General features: G+C 39.3%; 1 protein-coding gene across 2 annotated transcripts in view; it reads right to left on the bottom strand.

Annotated features, from left to right (window-relative positions):
• Positions 1–26634, bottom strand: part of exoc2 (exocyst complex component 2) — a 47651-nt gene extending 21017 nt beyond the window's left edge. The window contains exons 1-8 of one of the 2 annotated variants that reach the window (XM_031732438.2): positions 26560–26634; positions 15359–15516; positions 13309–13485; positions 12278–12395; positions 10047–10160; positions 8526–8650; positions 2335–2415; positions 1172–1317 (exon numbers count right to left, since the gene is read on the bottom strand). In XM_031732438.2, coding sequence (XP_031588298.1) covers positions 1172–1317; positions 2335–2415; positions 8526–8650; positions 10047–10160; positions 12278–12395; positions 13309–13485; positions 15359–15476 — 879 coding nt within the window. In that variant the 5' untranslated portion in view covers positions 15477–15516; positions 26560–26634. Of the gene's footprint in view, positions 1–1171; positions 1318–2334; positions 2416–8525; positions 8651–10046; positions 10161–12277; positions 12396–13308; positions 13486–15358; positions 15517–18562; positions 18700–26559 lie in introns of those variants that run through there. The other variant, XM_039601385.1, reaches the window with a different exon arrangement.
• Between the last annotated feature and the right edge of the window lie 353 nt (positions 26635–26987).

Raw genomic sequence — 26987 nt, forward strand, 5'->3', positions numbered from 1 at the left:
GTGCTGTGAGGTGACAATTCTAACCACTGCACCACTGTGCCAAGTACTCTGTTTGTTTTAGAAATGAGAACTGCCTGATTAGAGGCTAAGGGAGAAAAATCTTCAGCCCACTGGCTTCCTGCGACTTCTCCTGAAAACTCACCTTCTCTATCTCCAGATGTGCTGACAGCTGGCAGCTTTAAGATCATTTAATGTCTGATTCAACTACGGCCTGACGAATCCTCGTAGAGCCTATGACGTAACCCATGTGAGTGCACCGTGTTGTTGGCAGCATTCATGCCAGTGCTTGTGTACATTTCCTCACATACATTCTGATAGTTTCAGCAATCTCCCTCCAGGAATTTGCTAACATTTGTAAGCCCCCCAATTTTTTAATATTGGGTTTTTTAAGTTGAGATGATGATTGTTTTTCTCTCACTGATATATGAAAAAAAAATGTAGATGGAAATGCACAGGAAGAATTGATGTTGGTGAACAGGCTAATCCCAATAGCTGTGCACTGCCTGGACCCAACATGCAGTTACATTTCTAGAGAGGTGGACGTTACGTTACGCTGTAGGGTTTTAGAGGAGTTTGTGGTGATGATGTTGCTATGGCATAGATTTTCCACTGAAGCTTAAACTCCCAGTAAGTCAGGCGCTTGTGTTTCCACATGCAGCTCAGCTGAGAAAAGTACAGGTCAGGGCTGCATGTGAGGAAACAGCTTAAGTGAAGTGAAATGAGGTAGCACATCTCATGGGGAGCATTAGCTTTTATTTTTCCACCAACTAAACAATAATAAGTCACGGGACAGCTTGATAGCTACATTAACTGAAACAGGATTAAACGAATGGTAAGCAAATAACCAGTCCTAAACATTGTCCAGAATTTTCAGCTGTAGACTATAAAACAGATTTTCATCTAGTCCATAACTCAACAAAAAAGAAAAGCTGGTGGTGAGGGCAGACAATCTGAGGAAAGGTGGGTTATCATCCAGAGGATGGTTCACGTCCTGTTTAGAGCTGTGTTTATCTTTTGCACTTGTTTTACTGTTTCACATTGTCCACACAGGCTTTTTACCCTCTATTTCTCTCAGTAGTTAGGTTTAAGAACTGAAGACTACTTGGTTTAGGAAATGATTGCGGTTTAGGTTAAAATGTGCCCATTAACACCTGAAAACAGGGTTAAGTACCTTCTGAATATTCCGTTCAATATTGAGTGGCAGGTTGAAGAGAAACTTGAAACGCTGCAGGACGTTGAGTGCATTGCGTGTGGAGTCAGCTTTGTCTTTCCGGCCCAAGACCTCCTGGAAGAGAGTATCGGCGGTATTGCTCGCTCCTACAAGAAAGACAAAGTGAGAAAGAGTGAGAGAGAGTGAAGGAGGCTGGAGAAAATGAGAAACTAGGATCCTATATAAATAAATGCTGATACCACATTTCCCTCTTATTGCTGGTCTCTGGTTTTCTTCCCGCTCTGGATGTTATTTGACACACAGAGAGGAGCAGGAGCAGAGACTGAGCTGCTAAGGAGAAAGTGACGGCTATCTCTTAGTCAAGCTGCTTGGTGGGACCTTTGCACAGCTGACTTGCTTCGTGGGTGGCCTTGGATGTGCCGTCAAATAGAAAAAAAACTCGAGTTCTTCTAATCAAAACAAAACTCCACCCGCAAAACAAAATCCCTGAAGGAAAAACAGCACGAGACCAAACAGGGGAACATCTAACATTTTTCCCTCACCAATCTTAGCTGTGACATTTCACAAGACTATTTCGTGATAGGCTGACTGGCGCCTATGGTAGTTTGAATCGCTTGGTTTTTGGGGGTGAACGATAGACTGGACCCTCTGGACCATGGGCCCTCAAGTCTGGGATGAAAGCTATGTCCGGCTACGAGGTTTATTTATACTAGAAAAGGGGAAAGGACCGGCTTACTGACCCTCCATTAGAGCAGTCCCATTATCATGTATGACATGAAATGGCGGACACACGAGCACGCACACGCAGGGCCTGCTGAGGGATCTGCACGCTAAAAACAGAACAATCTGCAACGGTGAAACAATGTAGACGTGTTTGGTCTGACGGCACAGTGCATCAGAGTCTGTGACAACTGCTGGATGCTGAAGGTGGGTGATCTACAGCACTGCACTGGCTCCTTACATACTCATTTTGATTTGTATTTTAATGTAGGCTATTCCCCGGCAGTATTACCAAAACTTTGTGTCACTGAGATTTTGTTAATTCTGGAACTTTCAGTGTATTATTGAGATTTCTAAATTAAAACACTCCCTAAAAAAGCATCACAGGACTCTGTTGAAAAGCCCTTGTGGAGTTTTCGTCTGCACACTGATCGAACACTTACTGTTGAGGATGTTTTCTAGCCGCTGAGTCATTGATCCCTCCACTTTCTCTGTGCCATCAGATTCCAGCTTCTGGTGGATAGCTGCAATGAATAAATAAATCACTGTTAGCTTATTTCACAAAATGCAAAAATCATAACTTAAAGCATAGAAGGGTGAGAAATATAAGACTGGTTTTGCGTTCCCAACGCTGCAGAGTAACCAATCCCCGGGAACATTTTCAATTTCAGGAACCAAAGGTAAAACAAATAAACATGCCCTACCCCCGCGGTAGATGGGAGATAAATGCCTTGGTTCTCCACCCACAGATGCTGTTACTGAAGCCACACACCCCCATGGTTGTTCCCACGCAACAAGGACCTGACCTTGTCCCGGCAAATGACTGTACTGGATCAATTCACCTAACCAAAGCCATCAACAACAAAGTGTGGTGGTCTTGGGACATTTGGAGCCCTCTGACCTGGAGGCAATGTGAATCTTAAAATGTTTCCAATTTTGGGGAGAGCAGAGCTTGAGGTCTATATACCAAAAATGACTGTACTGGGAGCGTGGTGGGGAGCAGGAACTCTCTGATGGTTTGTATCAATCACTTAGCAAGAAGAGCTTTACGCAGGAGAGGGATTTTTTTTTTTTTTTTTTTTAAAAGGAACGAGGGGAGAAAAGGAGAAAAAAAAATAGGGAGAGAGAGCAGCGGGGCTACCCCAGTATATAAATAAAGAAGTGGGCAGCTGGGTGGTGAGAGCTGCAGTGTGGGTTTATTGACAGAGTAGAAGAGAGTTGGAGAGGGTTTAGAAGACTTTCTCATACACACTTGTGAAGCAACTCAAATATGTGACAAGCAGACACCTAAAGAATGAAGACAGGATAGAAACAGATGGCAAAAAAGGACAGTACACCTCTCCGTTTCCTTCTCTTCATTTCTCTGTCCTCCCGCTGTTGTTCTGATGCTGGCTGTTAGCAGAGCTTGACAGCAGAGGGAGCGGGAGGCAAAGTGAAGGGGGAGTGTTCTGAAAATAAATATATGGGTCCGCTCTGACAGACAGAAGCCTCAAGGCAGAGACCGAGGTATTCCTAAAAACACCCAGTTCAAACATGCCATTGCCTAATCAGTATGGACGTCACTGGCCTCTTGCTCTTGACCACCAGAAAATGAGGCCAGATGCCGGTTTGGTCAAAAGCTCAGAGACGTGGGAGTGTATACGGGAGATGGCTGAATTAATAGGACTGAACACAAAAGAAGACACATGCATACACTGAAGGTCTGCTTCATGTCTCCACACTCCCCCCTTGCCCTACTGCCAGTTTGCCTGTCCTCTGCATGTGTCACATACTCAAGATCACATGACGTCACAGCTAACCTAAACATTAGGTCAGGGTCCGGATAACACACGAGCCAGGACCTGAGGAAGAGCTGCAGCTCCTGCTTAACTTCCTGGAACCGTCGAGGCAAAAAAAAGAATAAGAATAAAAATACAGTGTCCCTGGTTTCTAAAGTCGGAGATGTTTTGACTCCAGCAGGGGATGGGGACTCGGGGAATAGGCTCTGGGAATCGTGCATTTTTGGAACACGGTAGCCATTCCGCTTCCTGCGTCAATGGGAGACTTCCTTTTCACACAACAATGAAAAACCTCAAATTTCAACATTTTAGTGGCAACAACCCCAGAGTCCCTGACGGACTGTCAGTCAGTCAATCAGCCAGTTTGTCTGCGTCCCATAAGCACGCAGACAAACTGACTGACTGTGTGTGTCTGGCTGATGGCTTGGTCACATTTGTCACCGAGGCTCCATGGCCAAACCCCATCCATGTCTTTCACCAGTGTGTGCTGGTTCACAAGCAGTGGATTTTTTGTTGTTTGTTTTTTAAAACTGCTAAACAATTCCTTTCTAAACATAAACAAAATAATCCACAGAAATTTGGTAGTATCAAAAAAACCAAAACAAACATGTACAAGTGAACAGGGTTTCTTCAGCAGCATAAAAATAACACCAACACAAAACACTACCTTAACTATAAAACAGAGCTCATACATGCCAAGGAATTTGAAACATACAAATTTACAAGGGTTTAGAGCTGCTTAAAAATGTACATTTTCAGCATTCCAACTCAACTGGCCTCCAACATCAGGACTGACAGGGCTGAGTATATCTGGCAGTAAGCTTGATCACCAGGTATAGTAAAAGCAATTAGACTGTTAGCTTATGTTACAGGAATCCATGCAATTTCTGGTCATTCCTGACCCTCTGAGAAGAAACAAAAAATCTTTATTCTTCATTAAGTGAGGAAGATATTTACCTTTGAAGCTGGTAAAGCCTTTTTTGGAGGCACTGAAATTTTCCCTTTACAGAATGTAAGACTTCTACCTTTGTACTTCTTGGTAACTAGCACACTTGACAAAGTTAAGCATGACTTCGTGTCTGATACCTTATTAACCTAATGCTACGTCTACCCAGGGCTGGTGTTCACAGGGCCAGAATTCCATCCATGCATCTATCTATCTATCTCTCTCTCTCTATATATATACACATATACATACATACATATATATATCTATATATATATGTATGTATATCTATATCTATCTATCTATCTATCTATCTATCTATCTATCTATCTATCTATCTATCTATCTATCTATTTCTATATTTCTATATACTGAATTTTAGAAGTTGACAACATCCCTTTTCTTTTTTTGTTCCTTATCTTTTAGATTTCTCTTGGCACGCGGTCTTGTTATGTGTTGGTGAGCTTTTTTTTTGAGCTCCTTTGTGCAGTGAACATGCACTCTTGCAATATGCTAGTGCAGCACGGTGGTGCAGTGTGCAGCACAGCTGTTTCATAACAAAACGGTTCTGGATTTGAACCTGCTGCTTGTCTGATTAGTCTGCAGAGGTGTGAAGGAGGAAGTTTATCCACAGTAAAGTTTAAAGAAACATTTTGTTTTCAACAACCTAACAGGACTACTTTTCAGCTTTCACTTATCGTCATCACTATTTACAAGTTCTTCTCAGCTTGTTTTCAGCTGGGTAACCTTGTTTCTTGATTTGCCAAAGTCTAAATTAGATAAGGTGATATGAGATTTTATTTTGCTTTGTGCTGGAGAAGCTTAGCTGTACTGGAGAGCAATTAAGAGGCAATTATTTTGGACAAGAAGAAGAGAGGGAGAGGCAGAAAGTCCACAGATGTTCAAGTCAGAATCCTGCTGTTTGTTCTAAACATTTTCTAGCTGCCTCATTTCTTTTCCTACATTTGGCTCCTCTCTGTTGTTTCCACCTTGTCGGCAGCAGTACACTTGCATTGAAGAAGAAAAAAAAAAGCTCCAGACGTCGCCTATTAAAGTCATCAATAAAAATCTCACATGCAAGCAGAACTGAAAATAAACAGGAGAGGAGACGAGAATGTTGTAATGGTGACGAAGAGGCTTGGAAGCACCACAGCAACTTCTAATGCAGCACATTCTGAACTACGAGAACACATAAGTGCCCTGTTAAGTTTTTCTATTCACTGTTAATTTTTTTCTAATTCTAATGGACACTTTTCAGGTGAGGTTCATTTGGACCAATTCAGAACTGCAGAGAGCTGCCAAACATCGAAGAGAGACAAAGAAAGGATTCACAGTTGCTCTGACAGCTGTGTTAACGAGCCCTGGCAGTAAACTATTGCAGAGCTGTGTGGAGCTGGCAGGCTCAAAAGCAGCATGCTGGCTGGTATGTCGGTTTGGCTGACCATCCATAATGTACAAAATAGCTCCACTTGAGCCATCCGTTTTGGGTCTCCACTTCATCTTTTATGACTGGAAGCCAAATTTTGGCATAAAAAGGATGCTGCAGGCCTGCAATGAGTCATAGTGAGCAGACAAGATTCAGGAAGTTGAAAAATGAACTTTTAAGTCATAATTCCTCTTCAAATATGAGACAGTTTCTGTTCTTAGTTCTATAAAAATGTCTTTTGAAAATCAGTGGTCACATAGCATTGCAGTAACAGACATTAACTGGTTCGACACTCTCGTAACGTCTCCTGTGCTACCAAGTGTTCCTTCAAAACATTGATACGTCACTGTTAAGTTTATGTGCCATGAAGAAAATAAACTTACGGAAACTACAATCAAGTGCACAATAGAAAATATCGGTGAGGAAAATGCTAACAGATAAAGATATCATGACATCTACCAAAAAGCTTGAACATAAAATATCTCTAAGCAAAGCTTGAAAAATCTACACATTTGTTGAATTTCTTTAATAAAAAAAACGGTTCTTTAGTCAACGGGAAGAAAGTTAATATGACAAAAACCAAAAACTGCTAGTTTACACATCAGGAAGTTCAATAACACCATTAGTATTCATTTGAAGACACATTTCATGCCATCTGATTATGTAACACTATATATACTATATTCACTGACGCATACTCCCGCAGTGAAATACCTGTGACTTTCTGTTAGCTTAGAAATGCTCCACTACATTCAGTAATTAGTTTCTTGGTGTGTCTGCATGTACTGAAGTAGTTGGCCGTGTTGCGTACCGTCGAGTGAGCTGAAATATTTTGCCGTCTTCAGTCCTTTGGAGATGAAGACAGCCTAGTGCTAATCCCAGGATGCCCAAAGGTCACCACCAAGTCAAATTTAAGACTTATTAAAAGCACTTTAAATTAAACTTGTGACATATTTTGGTCGAGTCATAGAAATATCTAAGAACAGAAATATCATTGGCTGGCACACAGAACAATTTCCTTACTCAGCATTTCAAGACTTTAACTAACAAAAGTTCTTGTTAATCTCAAGACATTTGTCATTAAGAGTGATGCTTCTCATTTCTACAGACTAGCAAACAAGCAAACAAGTTCAGAGGCCAATTGATCCCCACTAAACCAACTCATGAGGGATTTTAGTATTTTGCGGGTAATTTTCTGGAAATAAGCCACAATCATTTAATTGGCTAATCTATCCTGTCAGCCAACTGTTAACTCTGTTTATAAGTAAAAAGCCAAAAAGAGTTAGTCAACCTATGAAGCACGAGCTTAACAACACAGTCCTACTGGGAAATCTAAATGTGTTTTGATGCACCAACCAGGAGCACCACTCGTAATGTCATACAATGACAATAAAGAGATTCTTCTATTTCTGTTTTAGAAAGGTATTATGTGCTGGAAATTCATGTGGTGATGTGACTATACTACAAGCATTTAAGATCCATCCAAAACAAATTAAGACATTTTAAAGGTCCATTTAAAACATTTGAAGAATGTTTAAGGGGACTTAGTCATCCTGAATTCTCTGTTGGCTACACACATATTAATTTTTGATAAGTGCTATATCCATCTCAGAAACTTCACACAAGCCAGAAAGTGTCACAATAGTATGTGCTTGTGAGTCACAGGTCACATGAGTCCACCCATGGGGTACTGCTTCCCTTCAACCCCTGGAAACTGTACATTTCCCATTGGTGCAGTGGGCACACAGTAGGCACGCTCAGTCTGAACGTGAGAATGACTGCGCATTGTTGCCACTGGTCATATTGGGTCTGTTATCAGCACTATCAGTCCTAATACTCTGGCGTGCATTGTGTTGGGCTGCTCCGTTTATTTAGATTCAGCCGCTAACAATGAAAACATTGCCTCTCTTCCAACCGCGGCACAAACATACGGAAAGCAATAATAATAATGATGGAGGCAGAAAAGTGTACATATAAATAGTAAGGGGAAGTAACTGAGCAGCTAAGGCGGGAGCAAAGGGTAAACAGACAAAAGTATGAATGATGAAGTGAACAATCGATTTGAGGTACCTGGCAGAGCGACAGCCGTCAGTCTCTGCTACCTTGGAATCTTTTTTGCACGCAGAGGTCAGTGAGTGTGTGCGTGTGTGTGTTTACGTCGACTTTTCAGAGTGAAGCGAGAGGCTGTGTGTGACAGGTGAGAGCTGATCTCATTTTGATGGAGGTGAATTAACTGTGTTGTGGTTGGCCAGTGCAACTTCAGTGCCAAGTAGAGGGCTTTCACACGGCGTCCAAATGAGCCTCTTTAATCAACTGCAGCTAAACCGCATGTGGGGAAAAAAAAATCCAAAGACGCACTCTTCCAAAAATCAAGAGCCATTTTCTAAGCGGGGAGTGAAGAGTGATGATTTGTAATGTAGTGTATTAATCAGACATCATTTGGTGCTCTTCCACAGCACACAAAAATGTGTTAATTCCCCTCACCTGACAGAGCGTCCTGAGCCTCAAAGAATGTACTGAGGCCTCCTTTCACATAGGCCAGACTCCCCTCGTTCTTCTTAGTAGCCTGCTTCTTCAGATTACTGGCTGCAATCTTCAGCTGATCGAAGCTGTGAAAACAACAAAATGACACTGTCAGTATATCAAAGCTACAATTAATGATTACTTTCCATTTTTTAAATAAAGACATAAACCATGAAGGTTTTGTGCAACCAACAGTCCAAAACATACAGTCATATTTTTGAAACTTCGTGCGTGTGTTTCTGTATGTGCAGAGACACATGCACATCTGGGGGCACTTTGAGTGCGTGTGTCTGTGTGTCAGTGTCCTCGGTGAGGTTTCCTCCGCAGGAAGAAACAGTCACCCAGTGAGGTCCAAACAGAGGCCCCTGCTAATGCTGGATCCCGGGGTCTGGGTTACTGGAAGGCTAAGCAGGGGGAGAGGAAGCCAGGAGAGTCCAAAATAACTCTCCTCTTTTCTGCCCTGGCAGCTGTTTGGGTCAGCAGGCTGCCTTGTCTACATGTAGAAACTTAGTGAAGAAAATATAACCTCATTTCAATGGCACAAAACCACAGCTGTGTTCAAACTCATTCATTACTGGCTACTACCTATTTATGTAAATTACTCTGTGGTGATCTCATCTGTAAAATTAAAAACAAACAACCCACCCCACTTTTGCATCTTCTTAGGTAATTTTCTCTATAATAATTATGTTATGTTATGTCTAATGTCACACAATTAGAATGTAACAGGTTATGATCAGTAAGAGAAAAGACAGATATGCAATTTTGTGATAAACAGTACATTAAACTTATTTAACAAAACTGACTATATAGTAAATAGTGAATGACTTCAGATTCAGCCCTTGTGTACATTTTTCAGTTTATTCACTGCTATCCATACAGGAATATTTGAATTGTTTTAGCTAATTGTCAAACATGATGGGGTCTGAGACTAGCCTGCAGACAACCTAAATCCAGCCTGAACTGCTACTTAACTCAATTCCAACATAATGATCAGATTGTTACATTGGAATGTTATATTTCTCCTTGTAACCTGCAACCATATTCTAAATTAGCTGTTAACATACTAGTGTTAGTAATGTGTGGCCCTTTGATTACTTTATCCAAGTCAGTAGTTAGTTAAGTCATAAGATCATAGCAGCACTAATCACACCTATTGGCAAGGAGTAATATTGGAAGAGTTCAGTCAAAGAGACACAACAAACCAGCAGCAGTTGCTGAAAACGATATACGAGCCTTGAGTTTGCTCCTATACCAGTATTAGTGTGAGTTTTACTGATGCACCTTATGTATTACGCTGTAAGCTCCTGTCTTGTGTCTAATTAATTGAGTTAAAGAAAATATGAGCTTCAATTTTTGGTGGACCTCTGTGAAAGGTAGAGATATTTTACTGCTTGTTTTTCTATTTTCCTTTCCTCCTTCTTATCGTTAGTTATGAGAGATGGTAGCTTAACATGAGTGACAAATTTGAAGCTTGTGTACCTGGAGCCTGCATGGTTTTCTATGAGGTACCAGGTAGCAGAGAAGTTCTCACTGGTGAAGTCTGCACTCATTCCTGGAAATGTCAGCTCCAAATCTTTTGGTGATATTTTGCCTCTGAAAGAAGTCAGAGAGAAAAAAGATGAAGATAAAACTCGACAGTAAAAAAACAGAGTAAAAACTGTGGTGGAATTAAAATAAAGAAAATACCCTATAAATATTTTTTATAGTAAACTGTGTGTGAGCAGACCTTTGTAAAACAATTGAAGACATTTTTAAATGTGATGTGTGGGAGATCAAGTTCTCCAGCAGGGGGCAGTATCCGGCGGGGATGTACTGTGGCTGGGAGAGCTTGGCGTGGGAAGTGCAGTGTGTGACGCCTGGTTCCCCCTGGAGGACCCAGTACTCATTAAGGAAGCTTGATCTTTACTAATGACCTGTGGCCTACACAAACTCAACCCCTCCCCACCACCAGCACCACCACCACCCACTCTGCAGTCACACATATGTACAAAACCCACATAAACAGTGCAGCATTTAAGTAAGAGAAACACAAAATCCATGTAAAAGAACACACTCGGTGACGTACTCGCACGCATGCGCGCGCACACACACATACACACACACACACTCCAGTGTTGCTCTCATTATATACCTATTTAAACCTAATATATATGCTTCTTTTGCATGTCTTATAACTTCTTCTCTGCTGTAGTTGGTGTTTTGTCATGTTTGCCGTCCTTATATGCACCTCTCTTATTAGTTCAGCTGGAGCCTTCTTCCTGTAAATGGGGGTTTTTCCCTTCGCACCATCACCACTTGCTCATTAGGGGCCTGTATGATGGCTTGGGAAATTTTAGCTCTCATAAAGATAGGACTTTTGCTGTGAAAGGGCATGACATCCACATAAAACTGAATTTCTTCCTAGCCCACTTGATTCCACTCGGAGCATGGATTGCAGCAGTTCTGGCTTCAACTTGTGACAAACTGTGCTCATCCTGTAATGATAAAACTTACTTCTGCTATTAATGCTAATATTTAAGTATGCAGGAATCTGACCACATGCAGATGCCGACACCATTTTCTTTTATTTTGTCTTTGTAATTTCTCCATCTTTTGTGGCAAGCAAACACTAAACAAGCAGTTTTTCAGCTCCTCATCAAGTTGCCTTTGAACATTTAGCTAGTGCCAACTTTGTTAGTAAACCTTGAAATATCACCACTGACAACAGTAAATGTTATATTTGACAATATGTTGACAAGATGCTCAGTCAACAAAGCTGCTATTAGGTTGATATGCTGGCGAACCCATAATTTACATGCTCCACAGGTAGCTTTTTATAAGCTTGGATATTAACAGGTATTACCAAGCATTGCACCCCTGGTAGGAAATACAGCACACATAACAAACAGTTAATATTCAGTGAGTGTAACCATTTAATGCTCAATCTGTCTGAAGTTGTTCAAACACTTGGAAGTTTAACTAGTCCAAGCATTACGTTATGAACAGCTGGTGCAAACAGTCCAGCTGAGTAACCTTCCAGGGACGTCACTACACAAAAATGTACACAGACACACAGACCAGACAGACAACAGGGTGACGCTTTATGGTGAACAAAAAACATCTCAACCTTCTGAGTGCCTTTGTGTAACAAATTAAGAGCAACTGCTGGGACACAGATATCAATAGCATGTTTGTATATTATAATCAAAGAGAATCTTGTATACTTCACATAGTGCCTGCTTAATGCATCCCTAGGAGCAAGTGAATGGTACAGCCTGTTTATGGGGGTCTTGTTCCTGACCACGAGCGGTCACTTGCCCCCGGCCCCCTAAACCAAACAAACACTAAGCTAGAAATGCCAGAACATGACAGCAAAAACTATACGTTACAACTTGTGTATTCCCTGCCAGGCACGTGGGAGGCAGCAGCATGTTGCCTGCTCTCAGGCACTCTACAAATGTGTGGGTTTGCTGCCTTAGCTTTTATCTCTTTATCGTCATCCTGTCTGCTTTATACACAATTATTGTGTTTCCACTGCCTGTGTGAGCGGTTAGAGGCTGTTCAGCCATTGCTGTGCTGGCATAATATTTCAAACGCTGGCATATGGGGAGAGTTTGTTTCTGTTTAGGGATGTAAACCATGACTCAATGGCTGGAGCACTTGTGTTTATGGCGGTGGGATTGTGCCGAGCCATTTTTCTGCGTGTGTATTTGTACGCTCTTGGTTCATACTTGTCTATGTCGATGCCCAGGGGGTTGCTGGGGCGCAGTGACAGCGGAGAGATTCCTTTGTTGCGGTCTGTCCTGAAGGTTAATTCATCCACCCATACTGCAGACTGATCTAGGATACCTGCGGGGCAGGACAGGCGAGACACTGTGACTGAGATATCCTTCATACTACAAATGTATTCACACAACTAGACAGTGACTCAAACATGCAAATGCACGACAAATATGCATTTATTTTTCAGTTGTAAATTATTTTAACTTAAATTTAGCGCAAATTCTGACCACTGTACTCTGAAGATACAGTACCTGACCTAATTAATTACACAGTACACTAGGAGGCTCTTGTCAAGGACTTTATAGTGACTCACAACATTTTGCAACTTCAATAAACACATGCAACGTATACAGGGCACAAAGGATGTGGGGCATGAAAAAATGACGAACGTGGCCGGCCTTAGTTAAACGTTAATGCCAACTTTACAGCCAAAAGAATAAACACTCCTTGCTCATTTGAGCAACATCGTTGATGTGTGGTCGACTTCAGCCAATCACACGTGCCTGTGCCTTTTCATCAGTTTCTGGTCAGAATGTTTCAAGTTAAATAAACAATGTGAGTTCATCTAAAAAACATCACTGATGTGTGGCTGGCTTTAGAGAATCACACATGCCAGTTATTCATATTTTTTTTTTCTTAAAAATCATTAATTGTTTTGTCAAAATTATTATTATGTTTTTTTCAGTTATGGCTATTTTTTATGTACTCTCCCTCAGGTTACTCATTTTTCTCCATGTAAGGTTGTTTTTTGCTTTATTCAAATGCTTTAGCAATGAGTGCCATTTGTGGCTAAATAACCCAATTGTTGAATATCTTCTGACATTTTATACACAAGAAGAGAAACACAATGAATAAAGAGAATTTAATGCTAAACTAATGTAAATAATCATTTGCTGCAGCCCTTGTTTAAACTTGTATCAGCTCCTTTTGTCCAGGCTAGCACATAACAAATGACATGAGGGTGATATCTCAATCTTACCAATCCTCTCTGGCCTTATTAGTTTAAAGGAGACCGTAGAGGTGCCGAGGCCTCCGGACTTGGTGGTGACGATGATCTCTCCCTTGTCGTCTTTGGCAGGTCCCACGCGGCACACTATTTTGCTGGCCGACATCCACTCGGCTGTCAGCAGGCAGTTGTGACCACAGATGGACAGACCTGAGACGGAAGGGAGAGGGAAAAGGTGGAAGGAGTGAGAAATACAGACATGCAGTGACAGGGCAAACAAACAAACTGTAGCACATGCAGACACACAATCTATAACAAGAGGAGCTCACTTTAGGCAGCTCTGACGTCTATCAGCGAGTTTAGTCACCCGGGGTCAAAGTTCAAGTTGGGGTTGCGATGGGTGTGGGTGGCCTTGATCTTCCTTCCTCTCACTCAGCTCCTTTTAGCTAATGAGTGCCACTTCAGTGCTAAGTGGCTCATTACTTTCACAATGTGCACTATGCCCCTGCATCTGTCATCCTTTTTTTAAAACCCCTTACTAATACTATTTAGGCACTAGAAGGAATACACAAGGATTAGTTTGATATTTCCAGCTGAGGGGATTCAGAAAGCTTCACGTGTGCGTAATCAAACGTTACAAAAGCCCACAAGAGCCGATCAACAAATAGCCCATAAAACCGTGAATAATATGCCTATTAGAGCCCCATTTCCTGCCTCTGTTCTCTACTGGCCACTTTGTTTGAATACATAAGCACTCACACACATTTGTGCATATCTAATTGTATAATTCCAGGCCCTGGGGCATTCATGGTTAGAAATAGACCTCTATCACTGGCCAGTTCACTGTTTGCCAAGTGTGTGAGTCTTCTGGACTGGCCCCCTCCTTTCCTCACCTCCAGTAAAATCACAGAAGTAGGATAGAGTGACGAATATGAGGGGGGGAAATATCAGCACAGAAAAAGTGTGATGACAACAAGATGGCGGTAGCCCACCTGTAAAGCTGTAGAATTCTGGGGGTTTTTAATGAAAAATAATGTGAAAACTAATTTTCACATTAGTGTACGCTAGATTTGTAAAAGTGATCGCAGTAAAATGTTTTTAGAGAGTAATCAGTCACACAAAAAGCAAAAAAAAATGTCAAAAGTCAAAGTTTAGCTGGTGAATTCAGACTTTTTTAAATGTGGCATTTTCTATATGTGTGTTTGTGTGAAAAAAGTAAAAAGTAAAGGTCATTCTAAATGTATAAAGAATTTACAGTACAAGAAACATGGATTACAACTGCACCACAAATTAAAGTAGGTATAATATTTAAATGACTTTATGAACGGTGTTGGCCTACTTTTGGAAAGACTTCTATTTTTCAATGCTTTCAATACTTGTCAGAAATTAACAGTTGAGTGTTGCTCACATGTGTTAAAAAATTGATACAATATTGATTGCATATTTGGGGATTAACTGAGTAAAGTTTAAACAGCTCTGTGCTCAACTTATGAAACTGTTGTCATGAATTTCTTATTCCAGAGCAGAAAAAACAGGTATAGTTCATGTTTTACATAATAAATGATGAAAAACAAACTCTACAGCAGCTGCTTTAAAAATAGGGATTGGGGCTACAACAATAAAAGAAGCTAATGCAAGTGACAATTACAAAATTCTCAGACCAGCAACTCTCTCTCAGTGAACCACATAGTAATACAAGTAGTAAATAAACATGAAAATAAGTCATCATTCATTATTTATAGTTTTATTTTCACTCCTGTTAATTAATTAGTTAATGTGTTGATATCTTGTGAAGACAGTTCTGTGTACAGATCTAAAAATCTCAATAAACTGTACTGTATTTCTGTATTATATTCATTTGTAGAACTACACGTGCACATTTGAGTATGGAAAAAAAGAAAAGAAATATGGATAATTAGCATGCAAAACAGGACCAAGTTAAATACGGATGTCACTCCCCATAAAAATATCAATACTGTGTAACAGACATTTATGTTAAAAAAATAAACAAACGCAGACCTGCAACATTTTACCAAGACAGAGCCGCCTGTGTGGTTAGCTATGTGGTTAGAAAATGGATTACCGATGAGGTCGGCTGGGCCCGTGCCCAGGTTCTCTCCACGGATCGTGACTTTGGTCCAGGCTGCACCTTCTTTGGGCGATATGCCCGTGACGAGCGGGGGCTGCCGGGCACGAGACATGGTGACCTGAGGTGAACAGGTAATCTGGGTCAATCAGCACCTGGTCATGGCAAAAGAAAGAGAGGCATACACAACAGAATGAGGTCAGTAACACGGAACGCTGCACACTGACAGAGCAATCTGTGTAAAAATCAATGAAGCAGCCTACTGACAGAACATTAAACAGAGGTTTGGACAATCAGTTAATTAGTTCAAATGAAAGCAGTGTTAAAGTAAAAACATGTGATTTTTTTTTTGCCTGATTTTCTACTGTTAGTCTGACACCTTTCTGTTTTTTTAACCACTGTTTATTCATCATAAAAACCATTTAAAGGAGTCAGCTTGTAATGTACAGTAAAAGTAAGCCGCTATCATTTTGACATATTTAAAGCATAATATGTTGATTTAAAGGTAATACAACTGACTGAAAATATTTACCATTTATAATACTAAATAATTACTGCCCCACGACTGGGCAAGTATTGTCAAATAACTGTAGTGTACAAGCATTTCCAGCATGAATCTGAAGATGAGGGGAAGAAAAACATCTTTGTATGTCAACATGGAACCATAGCAAATTAATGTAAAAACATTATCCTAATAACAAAAAATGTAACCCTTTTTTTTAAATTCCCAAAACATTTCTTACTAAATTTCCAGGCAGCCCAATATTATGTTATTTAGTACTGACTAGAGTTGGCAAAATATGAGTAACATTTTGGCTGGCAGCTAGGGTTCATTTTCCACCCTGAACTTCTCCAAACAATGTATGCATTGCAGCAGTTATCTCTCAGATAATAGGAAAAATAGAGAAGCTAGCCAAGAATGAAGGAGCAGACAGAGAGCAGGGAGGAAAGGAAGAATGTAAACCTCACAGAACAGGATAAATAAACCTGGCCTCCCCAATCATTCCACATAAGCCCACACAATGCTGAACAGATTATGGTACCAAAGAAGGAGCACCCATGCAAATCAGTTCATGTTGGGCCTGAGTAAAGGAAGACAAGGAAAGGTTCCAAATGAAGGGAAAAAAATATGAAAGGATGTATTTCAGCAGCACAGATGTTTGCTAATAAATTACTGCCAGGTCTCAAAACGGCTGACCAGTCAAGACTCTCTGAAACAGCTTGAGAAAGGCTTCCGCCCTTTTGCTCGGCAGCCAAAACACGTTCTCCACAAACAATGCAGGAGTTCACACGGACTGGACCTTCAGTGTGTTCATGCTGGTAACCCTTTGCACAGTTATATGGCCAATAATTAGTTGTAGGTGTACAAGTTAGAGTTCCAAGAATGAACAGAGGCTCTTAAAGTCAAGGAAATAAAAACTGACAGAGCACAACATTTGGTTACTCTGCTTGTTATAAAGACTACAACAAAAAAGTGAAACTTTCAACACCTGCAGCAGGCTCTGCATATGACACAAGGTTTCCAACAGAAAAGTTGTTAGACCTGAAACAGCAAGGGGCAACGGGCTGGGATTCGCTAGAATTTAATACTGCACTCAAATAATTTAACTCTATCTATGACTATAACGCTAACTATTAGTTGTTAGACACAAAATAATGATTTCCCACTTCCAGCATAAAGAGCAAGTACGTTTTTTTTACTTTATTCTGTTAGCCTACATAAAATAACATCCGCCTGTTTTTTAATCCCTTTTCTAATGTCTTTAAAGTTATAAAGCTGTTTTTTTTATTCACCTCAGTTTATCAAGAATAGCAAGATAATAAGATAAGTTAAAGTTAATGCTTGTAGTTTTGTTCTAAATAGAAATAAAAATAAAAACATAAATAAATATTCACACATAATCCTGGCAGGGGCCCAAAAAAGGCAGAAACCCTACATCAGGAACCATAAACTACATTTATGGGTGCAGCTTGTGCTTATCTTAATTTCTATTCATTGGTTATTGAAGGCACCTGTGAAAAACTTGATAACTGCTTAACTGTTCTTTTTGTATGCTTTTGTACAGCTTACAGACTCTCACAAGCTATTTTAACTTGTATTTAAAGTCCTTATTAATATGCAAAATAGTTGAGGCACAATAACCAGTTATAGATGAGTCTGACTCATAGCATTACTAATGTCACAATAATTCGGTGCTTTTGAGTTTTTTGTGAAAACAATATATATATATATATATATATTTTTTTTTTTACGTATTATTATTCATATCTTATTGAATAAGATTAGATATTTATTTCTGGTTATCACTGGAAGGATGAATAACAATAGAAAATTCTTAACCTTTTACATGAAATTATTTAGTTAATTAAATCTAAAGTGTGGAAACTTAGTAAAGCTTTATTCAAATCTGAAAATCTAAAACCATCCTAAAATAATAATATGCTATTGATATGTATGCTGAAGATACCAAATCAAGTTTTTTTCTTTTAAAAGATTACATAATAAAATTCAACTAAATAAAAAGCAGACATATTTATCAATTATCATTAGTTATATCTACATTCACAATAGCTTTTGAATTGACATGGTGAGTGCAAATAAACCTTTCTTTCAACATGTGCTTCATGTGTGTACTGATAGCCAGTGTCAGTAATGCACATATGATAATATTGTAAATATTATTTATTATTATTAAATATTGCAAATAACTGTATAATTGATGAGGTTTAGTAAAGTAATGACCATTTTGCGACATCCAAGCAGTTTTACTTTTTCAAACACAATAACTCTGAGTAAAAATCTAACATGGTGACAGTCCTACATTGTACAGTAAAATATTCTATGCTAACTCAGCATATGTAGCATTAAAAAGTTGTGAAACTTTTGGAATAATAATAATAATCAATAACCTAAATTAATGTCTATACATTTTCTGTAGATTAACAACAATTATGGTTGAGACGCATCATTTCAGTACTAATCACATGCACCTCAAAACTCAACAGTTGCTGAATATTCGACATGTAGCACTTAGGTTTAATGAAACTATATTTAAAAAATGGCTCATGAAAGAGCAAAAATACAGAAGCACAAAAGCAACCTCACCTCACCCCACTGACACACACACACGCGCACTACAGCCCCTGTCCCCAATTACCCTGACATCGAACAGTTAACATTAAACCTCCAGCGGGATTTACCTCATGTTGTTGCTGCTGCCCTGTGCTTGTCAGAGGAAATGGAGGGGCTATGGGTGTGACATGCAGAAGATAAGAGGTTAACAGGTCTAAAACAAGAGCTTGGTATATCCTTCATCAATCCCACATGTTTAGAGTGGGAGCGGCAAGGGTGCAGAGGACAGGGCTCTTTATTTTCTATAATTCTAATTCTGCTTCCAGGAGTGTTTCTATCCTTTCCCCACTAATCTTGGAAATACACGTGCACAAACACACAGATAGCCTGGCCACACACACACACACACACACACACACACACACACACACACACACACACTGGGCAGAATGACAGCTCAGCTAGGTTGCGTGCGAGGGGCCCGAGTTGGTGTTGTGTGGTCTCTGCAAGTGTGTGGAAGGATCTGCAAAGAGGTCCAGGCAGCTCGTATGTGTGTGTGTGCGTGCATGTGTGTGTGTGGTCTGGGTGTGTGGTCTCTGGCGCGGGCCTGGGGAGAGCCTGCTGACGGCTTGGATGAGAAAAGAGCCGCTGTGTTTACTTTACTCTGGGGGCTGTGCATGGACACGGGAACACTGCCCAGACCCCTCTCTATAACAGCAGCGTGCACGCACACACATGCGATGCACAGAGTCACACAGAAACTACAGAGACCTCTGCACAAGTCTCATGTCATGCACCACTACAAGTAAACTGCAAACAAGGTAATAGAAACTATAACTTCATACGGGCAGAGGCTTCACTGTGAATAGATTTTCCTTAAAGTAGCATGAAAAGAAAAACAAAATCTTAATCTCCAACTGGAAACTTATGAGGCAGGCAACATTTTCCGCAAGACTTACAGAGGTATCAGCCTCTAGGGGGCATTAAGATCCTTAAGATGATACCCCACTTAATTCTAGCAAGTGAGGCCAACAAACAATGATGATACATTAACAGATTTAGCCTCTTTCGTCCTGCTCAAGTCTCCTCCAACCATGATCTCCTCCCCGCCTTCAATACCACCAACTCCAACCCTTCTCTCTCTAGTACTAAAAAGGCAGGTTTGTTTTCCTTGGAGGCTCACTAACAAACAGCAGGGTTGGCTCTAATCTGTATGGAAGCTGTGGAACTTTGAGGTTTGGGATCTTCTTGCAGAACCACTAACAAGTGACCACCCTTCCTTGGCTCAGCGCTGGAAAATGCAGACACAAATGAAAGACTTTCCATTAAATCTCTAAAATAGATAAAACCATTTCCTTGTAACATTTCTTGATGCAACAAAAAAAAAACATATCAGAAAAGATATACATTTTAGAATCCCAATGGAACGTCTTGCATATAAATCGAGCGTTTGATGTTGATATTTTTTATTATGAGCGCACGTTCTGATCTGATGCATTAAATCAACAGGCTACCAGCAAGTATGTTACCATTTCCAGTATTTTTCAAACAGGATTAAATCAGGTTTTATTATGTATTTTATGATCAAACGTATAACAGTTAAAGAATTATATAAAAGAATATTGTTGCAGAATGTTTCTGGTAAAAAGCATAAACAGTCCAACTCATGTTGACTACACTTTACTGTTATTTCAAATGATGTACCAGGAAAAAAGAATCCAGTAAAATGGATTCATAAACCGTGATCTGATGTCACTAGAACCTTAGAACTGATGTGTAGCTGTAATCAGCTCAAAAGCTAAAGAATCGGTCTGACAGACAGACTCAAAAAAACGGAACAATTTCTCAAGTGATATAGTTTCACTGTACTTCAGTTTTTTGTTAAGTACTCCATTGTCTATTTTTATTGTGTTCAATTAAAACCAAAAAAATGACCGTCTGGGGACGGGAACTACAAATCACCTTAGCCTGTAAATGATGTGGTGGTTGTATACATACTGTATTCACTAACATTGAATATTCAAATACAGGAAGTTTTTATAAGGCAAAATAATGAAATTAAAAACAGACACTGGCTAATTCCAGCTCTTCAAAAGTGAGCATTTGTAGCTTTTCTGTGATATTTGGATTTTACACTGGTGGTACTGGTTTACACAAACAAAGCAATCTGAAACCATCTAATTCACATCTGAATGACTGGTATGAACTTTTTTACGAATGAATGCAAAATTCTGGGCTGATATAGATATCCGGTGCCAGTACCAAAAAATGTTATTTGCAGATATGCCAATATCAGTAAACGAGGCCGATATATCAGTCCATCCCAGACATTTTCACTATTTTGTTATTATGAATTGAAATACAACCACTAGATAAAGGAAACTGGATAATAGCTGAATGTGATGAGTTTTTAATTTAAATGATTAGCTCCATGTCAGACCCCCCATATTCCTCTCCCAATTTTTTGTCTTTGGTGAAAAAGGAACCAATATACTCCTAATAGTCTTCCTGGAAATGACCCCCCCAACAAATCTTAGGCTTCAGACATAACTGCTATTGATATATGGCAGAACAGTTATGTCTACCATCGGTGACCATCTATGGTATCTGACCAGACTTATCAACACATGCCATGACTACAGCGTTTATACCTCAGATAATTTGCTACTGAGCATTTAAAGGTGATCCACATATGGCAGTGATTGGTGTGTGAATGTGTGTGTGTGTGTGTGTGTGTCAGGGAGAGTGTGATAGGTTTAGTGGGCACAAAGAGACCCATTTAGACAGCTCATCACACTCAACCCCCCCCCCAATCATTAGAAAATCTAACTGGCTGTTCGGTACCTCTTCCACACACACATTCACCATTTCACGCTGTGCTCTCTAACGTAACCCAAACACCAGATTCCATCAAAGATCCCCCCCCCCCTCCCCGACTCCTCTGAATGCACAGAGCTGGCCAAACATCACCCAGATGACTGGTCTGATCAGACAGCCTGGGTGGATTCTGAAAAAATCCTCCTCAGTGTTTGCTCACACCAAGGCCACTGCATACCTCTAAGGTATGGAGAGGGCCATGCAGCTCAAAGCCAGAAAGGGACCAAATGCTAACAAATTGTGGAACTACTGACCAGTCATTTTGACAATGAGTCAGCGCTTCTACTGCGAGCGGCCAGTCTCAGCCCTCACGGAGACTTTTCCGTGACAGATAAGGAGAGCAGATGATCAAATGTGTGCTTCTGGTTCACTGGCCAAGCATCATGATGTCTGCCTACAGGGTCTGTTATCTTTAGGGCTATCTGTTTATTTGTTTGTCAGTCTCAAGTGCTTTACTAAGTTATGCCTAATGAAGCGGAGTCCCCAATTTCCCATATAAAAATCCTGTACTAATAAACACAAACATGAAGTATAGGCCTGCAAATGCAAGACAATGTTTTCAGAGGATTAACAGGCTGGAGACAGGCGGCTCTGCCCAATGACAAGGCGAAACTGAGCAGTTTGAACCTTCATAAGCCAGGTTATAACACTGCTGCCCCAGCTTTTTCACATTTAAAAACAACACATCACCAGCGTGAGAAACATCCACTCATATACTACCAGGAGTTATACAAAGACCGCTGCTTACACTAAAACACTTTGGTGGGCTTGTAATTAATTATTAAGGTTTACAGCATCAAGTCATTTACTATGTCTAATGCTTCAAAGAGCTGCCAATATTGTGTTGAATTTACACTCGGTCTGTCTAGCACAGGGATACAGTCAAACTCATTTTTACATTGAGGACCACAGACTGCCCCACACATTTTGATCTGAAATGCGCTAGACGAGTGAAACTGCCCTTTTTGTCAGTGTACAGATGTCTAAGTGCACATTTAATCCCTGAGAATCCCTGAGCACACCTCAGTTTTTCTACATGAAAATGTGTAAAACGACAGTAAAAGTGTATTCATAAAGAATACTTTTTTAACTGAAATATCTGTACACAGTGAAAAACATGAAATTTTTTGTCATTTAATTGTTTATTATTTGACTACTTTGGTGTACTATGAATGGCTGTGGGGAAGTCATTATCAGCAGGAAAAGCTGTAAAAATGATACAAATATAGTTAAAAGTCCACAAATTTACCCCCTCCATCACATTTCCCAAAACCATCCAGCGGGTGGGACTGGAGTCTTTGCCGGACTGATTCTTGCCCCCAGGTCTTATGTTTGACATCCCTGGTCTAGCATATGAATATTGATATATGTCTATCACAATTTCCCTATGCTCAAGTTTTTAAACTATTTTGTCTTATAAACAACCCAAAAATATTTATTTTAGTACCACAGAACAACGCTGAACAATTACTTGATTTCAAACCCAAATCATGATTAAAAACAAAATCCACTTAGCAATTTTCAAAGAGTGCAATTTAGGATTTTTTTTTCCCCAAAATAGTAGCATTTCATTTAATGTAATAAATAAAATAAGTCTAATGTTTTGTTTCAAAAATGCAATATTTACTCTTTAAAAACAATTTCCTGTTTTTGAGTCATAATTCTCGTATTTGAATTTAGGGCAAATGATGTTGTGATGATAATCCATGTTTAAATTAATATATATTTCTCTACTGTTTTGTGAATACAGAAAGGAGACTTCATTTTATAAAATCATGCAGCTAATCTAATACTACTACTACTACTACTACTACTACTACTACTAATAATAATAATAATAACAAGTTATATTTTTTGTCAAATCATAACTCACATTAAACTTTTTACCCCATTTGTCAGAATAGCTGGGGAGTGTATTTGTTAATGTCAAAAAACAAAACAAAACAAACAAACAAACAGACAAACAAACAAAACAACCCCCAAACTGACCAATTATACAGGGCAGCTAACATTTATTTTACTTTACTTTTACTACTTGGTGACTGCTGGTACTAGTTAAAAAAAAAAAAAAGTAAAATAAACCTCATAAAATAAACAAATCAGCGAGGCAGCAATATAGTAAGCAATCTTGAGGTGAATGACGGCAGCGAGTCTGAATGACGTGATTCCATCTGTGATCTGTGTTGGTGTACATGTCAGACAACTGGCATGATTTTAGGCCATTTAAATGTTCATACATTGTTGAGTGTTTGGGTTTTTTTGTGATATAATTGTAACCTGTAAACAGGTTTCAGTTCACTTCTCCAATAAAAGAGCCTTTGGGATTTTATCTGCCTTCAAGAGAATAATGTTACTCACCTCTGTTGAGTCTTATATGATGTTTAAGAAGAGTTTATATCGTTTTGGTCTAAAATAAATTAAAATCCCAAACAATCAGCATAGAGCTAATATATATGAAAGTCCCCCCCCAAAAAAGTGGCAGGCAACAAAAATGATTACCAAGCTAACAAATAATCATTGACCTATTCATTTTGTATTAAAATATGTAAAAAACAAATTAATTTAAAAAAAGAGTTGACATAACTTATGACATGTTTGTTTTCACGGGGCCACAGCCCCTTTGCCTGTCTAGATCTGACAAGGTCACAGAAACCCCGGAGTGAAGACCAGTGGCCCAGCAAGCTCTGTGTGTAGGCTGGGTAATGCCAGGTGGGGCAGAAAGCAGAAAGGGGTAAGCGAAAAGTGCTGCTACAAACAAAGTCTTGCCCAGCCCCCATCACTTGATTCACCCCGAGGTCTACGGAGCTGCGTCACTCAGGAAATTCTAAAGAGAAAAAGGAAAAAAAAAAAAAAAAACGCAGCCCACCACATTCCACCAAAACAAACAACAGGGCCACCCAAATTTTTCAATTAGAGCCCCAGGAGGGGACAGGAAATGGATCAGTGTAGCCACCCCCCACCTTCCCCTGTCACCAATGCTGACTCTGGACTAAAGAAAGAGAAGTGATACACAGAGCTCTGTAGGCTCTAACTGTAGAATTGCTACCATGGACCTCAACTCGAATGATCGACATCTTATTTCTATGACACGGCACCAGCCTGCTGTTGACTTGTCAATCAAATTGCTCTCATTCACTCTGTCATACAATCAATCAGTTAAACTAACACACATGGTAAGGAACCACTTCCATGGGATAGAGCTATTTAAAGAAAGTATGTGTAACAACATTAGACAAAAGCACACAAGAAAAAGGATTACAGAGGCTTAAACTGTGTTCTGTCTGAAAACACTAAACTTAATGAGACTGAAGTGAGAAGCGTTTACATAATATCTGGGAGGTCTTTATGTATATTAAGTTGTATCTCACTGTTTACATATACTAGGAGTGATTGTATGTGCAGCCACAGCTTGAAATGTTGAAATGCACTTTCTTGATCTCTGACTAACATAGACTGGTTAGAATATTTAGAAAACAAAAAGAAGCAATGCTCATCATTGAGGCAGCATTATGCTAAAGAATCTTGAGGTGAATGACAAAAATGATTCTGAACAACGTGATTTTTCACTTTGTAACTTTGTAGTGCAACTGAAGTGTGACAGACGAGCAACATTAGGAATAAACGCTAAACATATCGTAGGTCAGTTACATCCTGCACTGATTCAGACCCGAGTGTTGAGAATTTTCAGCACTACAGCCTTGTAGTAAAACAATGTGCTTTCCCGTTAAGGGTCAAATTGTTGCAATTGCTTAGCTGTTGAAATTCAAGATGTGCTTTCATAATATAACCACTTAAATCAGTTCATCTTACAATCCACTCAGCGAGAATTAGTGTGTTTGTGGTCTATTTCAGGAAACAAATAAAAATTCACTGATTTCACCCTCTCAATTATAAAAACTGTAATGGGTACACAAATCAATAATGTAAATAATCATTAACTAGATAGAAAATATGCATAAAAACATCACAGGTGCACTGACCTAAATCAGAACAAACTGTAGCTTCAACCACAAGAAGTGATTATCTTTGATGCGCCACATTACCATGTAATTATACCTCATAATCATCCAAGATAAGCGTGCCATTCATGCAGGGGTAATGAGGGAATATGATTCTCACATGAACTGAATGAGCATTCTGAGAGAACGTAACAATCATACCAAATTAATTCCCCAAAACAAGTCAAGTTACCTAATTTGAAATATACTAATGTTTAGTCTTATCAGTTTGTTTTCCAGTCAGTGCCTTTCTCTGTCACATGAGCTAAATGAGTGTAATCACTTTGTTTCTTTTTTCTTCTTTTTCTTGTTTTCACTCTCCAAGTTTTTTCTTTTTCGTTCTCCAAGTGCCACTAAGGTGTTTTAAGTGTAATTTCATCACACTAGCAATCACTTCTTACTACTTCAAATGCATGTGAAGTCACTATTGCAGATTTTATGTATTTATTTATAAAACAAAAACCCAAGAGATTAGTTGCAAGGTGGGGTCGACGTAAGAAAGAAGGTGGTTTCTATATGAAATCTTGATGTATCTTCTATATTTGCAGACAACCGCACCCGTTGAATATAGCGTTGTGGATTACAACATCTGGCAAGTGAAGTGCCAATTTAATGCTTTGAGCATCACATAGGTTTTCATTTTAATAATGCATCTGCTTTATGAACAACCCAGCTGTTATTCAGCACTAATCGAAAAGTAAACAAAACAAAGGAGGGGTCACAGCTAAGCAAGACAAGAAGATGAATTTTTATAGCTATTAACGTAGTATAACCTTCCCGAATTTACCAGAAGTCAATGATTACTAGTAAGAAGTTTCGTCACTAAGTGTATCGCTACATAAACAACGCAACACCAAATTTACTTTAATAAGACAGAAATTTTAACGGAGTTTGGCACAGCTAATCGTAATGTCTCTAACACTGCAGAATGACACAAATAGACCATTTCCCAGTTATTTTTTTTCGTCAGACAGGTTAAAGCCAACTGCTACAATAAGTAAATAGCTCTTTCGTTTTACTAGAGAAAAGAATACAAGCTTTACTGAGAAATTTGACAGCTGCAGTTAGCTTGTGCTAGCGTTTGCCATTAACCGGATTTGTTATGCTAGAATGATGTTGGAGTTAGAGGCTGTCATTCTCGTTCGTCATGACCATAAAAAGGGCTTAGATTTCTAAATGACATGGCATAATTATAGCGAGCTATTTGGGGTAGAAAAAGTAGAAGATATAAAGGGAAATATTTAACTTACAATTTACAGTCGCTTGCCTTCTGCGGTGTTTCCTGTATCATTTAACTATTTCCGGTCTTCCGTTTTTCATGCAGCCTTCAAAATAAAACGAAATGAACTAAAACGAAATAAAGTATGTAATGCAGTTAATTTGCTTGTGATCGATATTTTAAGTAATCAAATATGTGCCTAAAACTTTCGGGTTCTTAGTAAATGTGCCTGTTTTTTTAGTATTTATCACTTTGTAAATGCATATTTACAATTTCTGACGGTAAATGTGTTTAACTCAGCGATCTCCATAACTTCAAACAAACTCTGTAGCATAGTAACTTTAATTATTTGTTTTATACATTTCAGGCCTTTTAAATGTTAAAATTAAATAAATAATAAATAAATTAAATTCTTTGGTACTAGTTATTTTGCATTTCTGTACAGCACTTTGGTCAACG

This window comes from Oreochromis aureus, linkage group 17, assembly GCF_013358895.1.
Source record: "Oreochromis aureus strain Israel breed Guangdong linkage group 17, ZZ_aureus, whole genome shotgun sequence".
In the NCBI taxonomy this organism is placed as follows: Eukaryota; Metazoa; Chordata; class Actinopteri; order Cichliformes; family Cichlidae; genus Oreochromis; species Oreochromis aureus.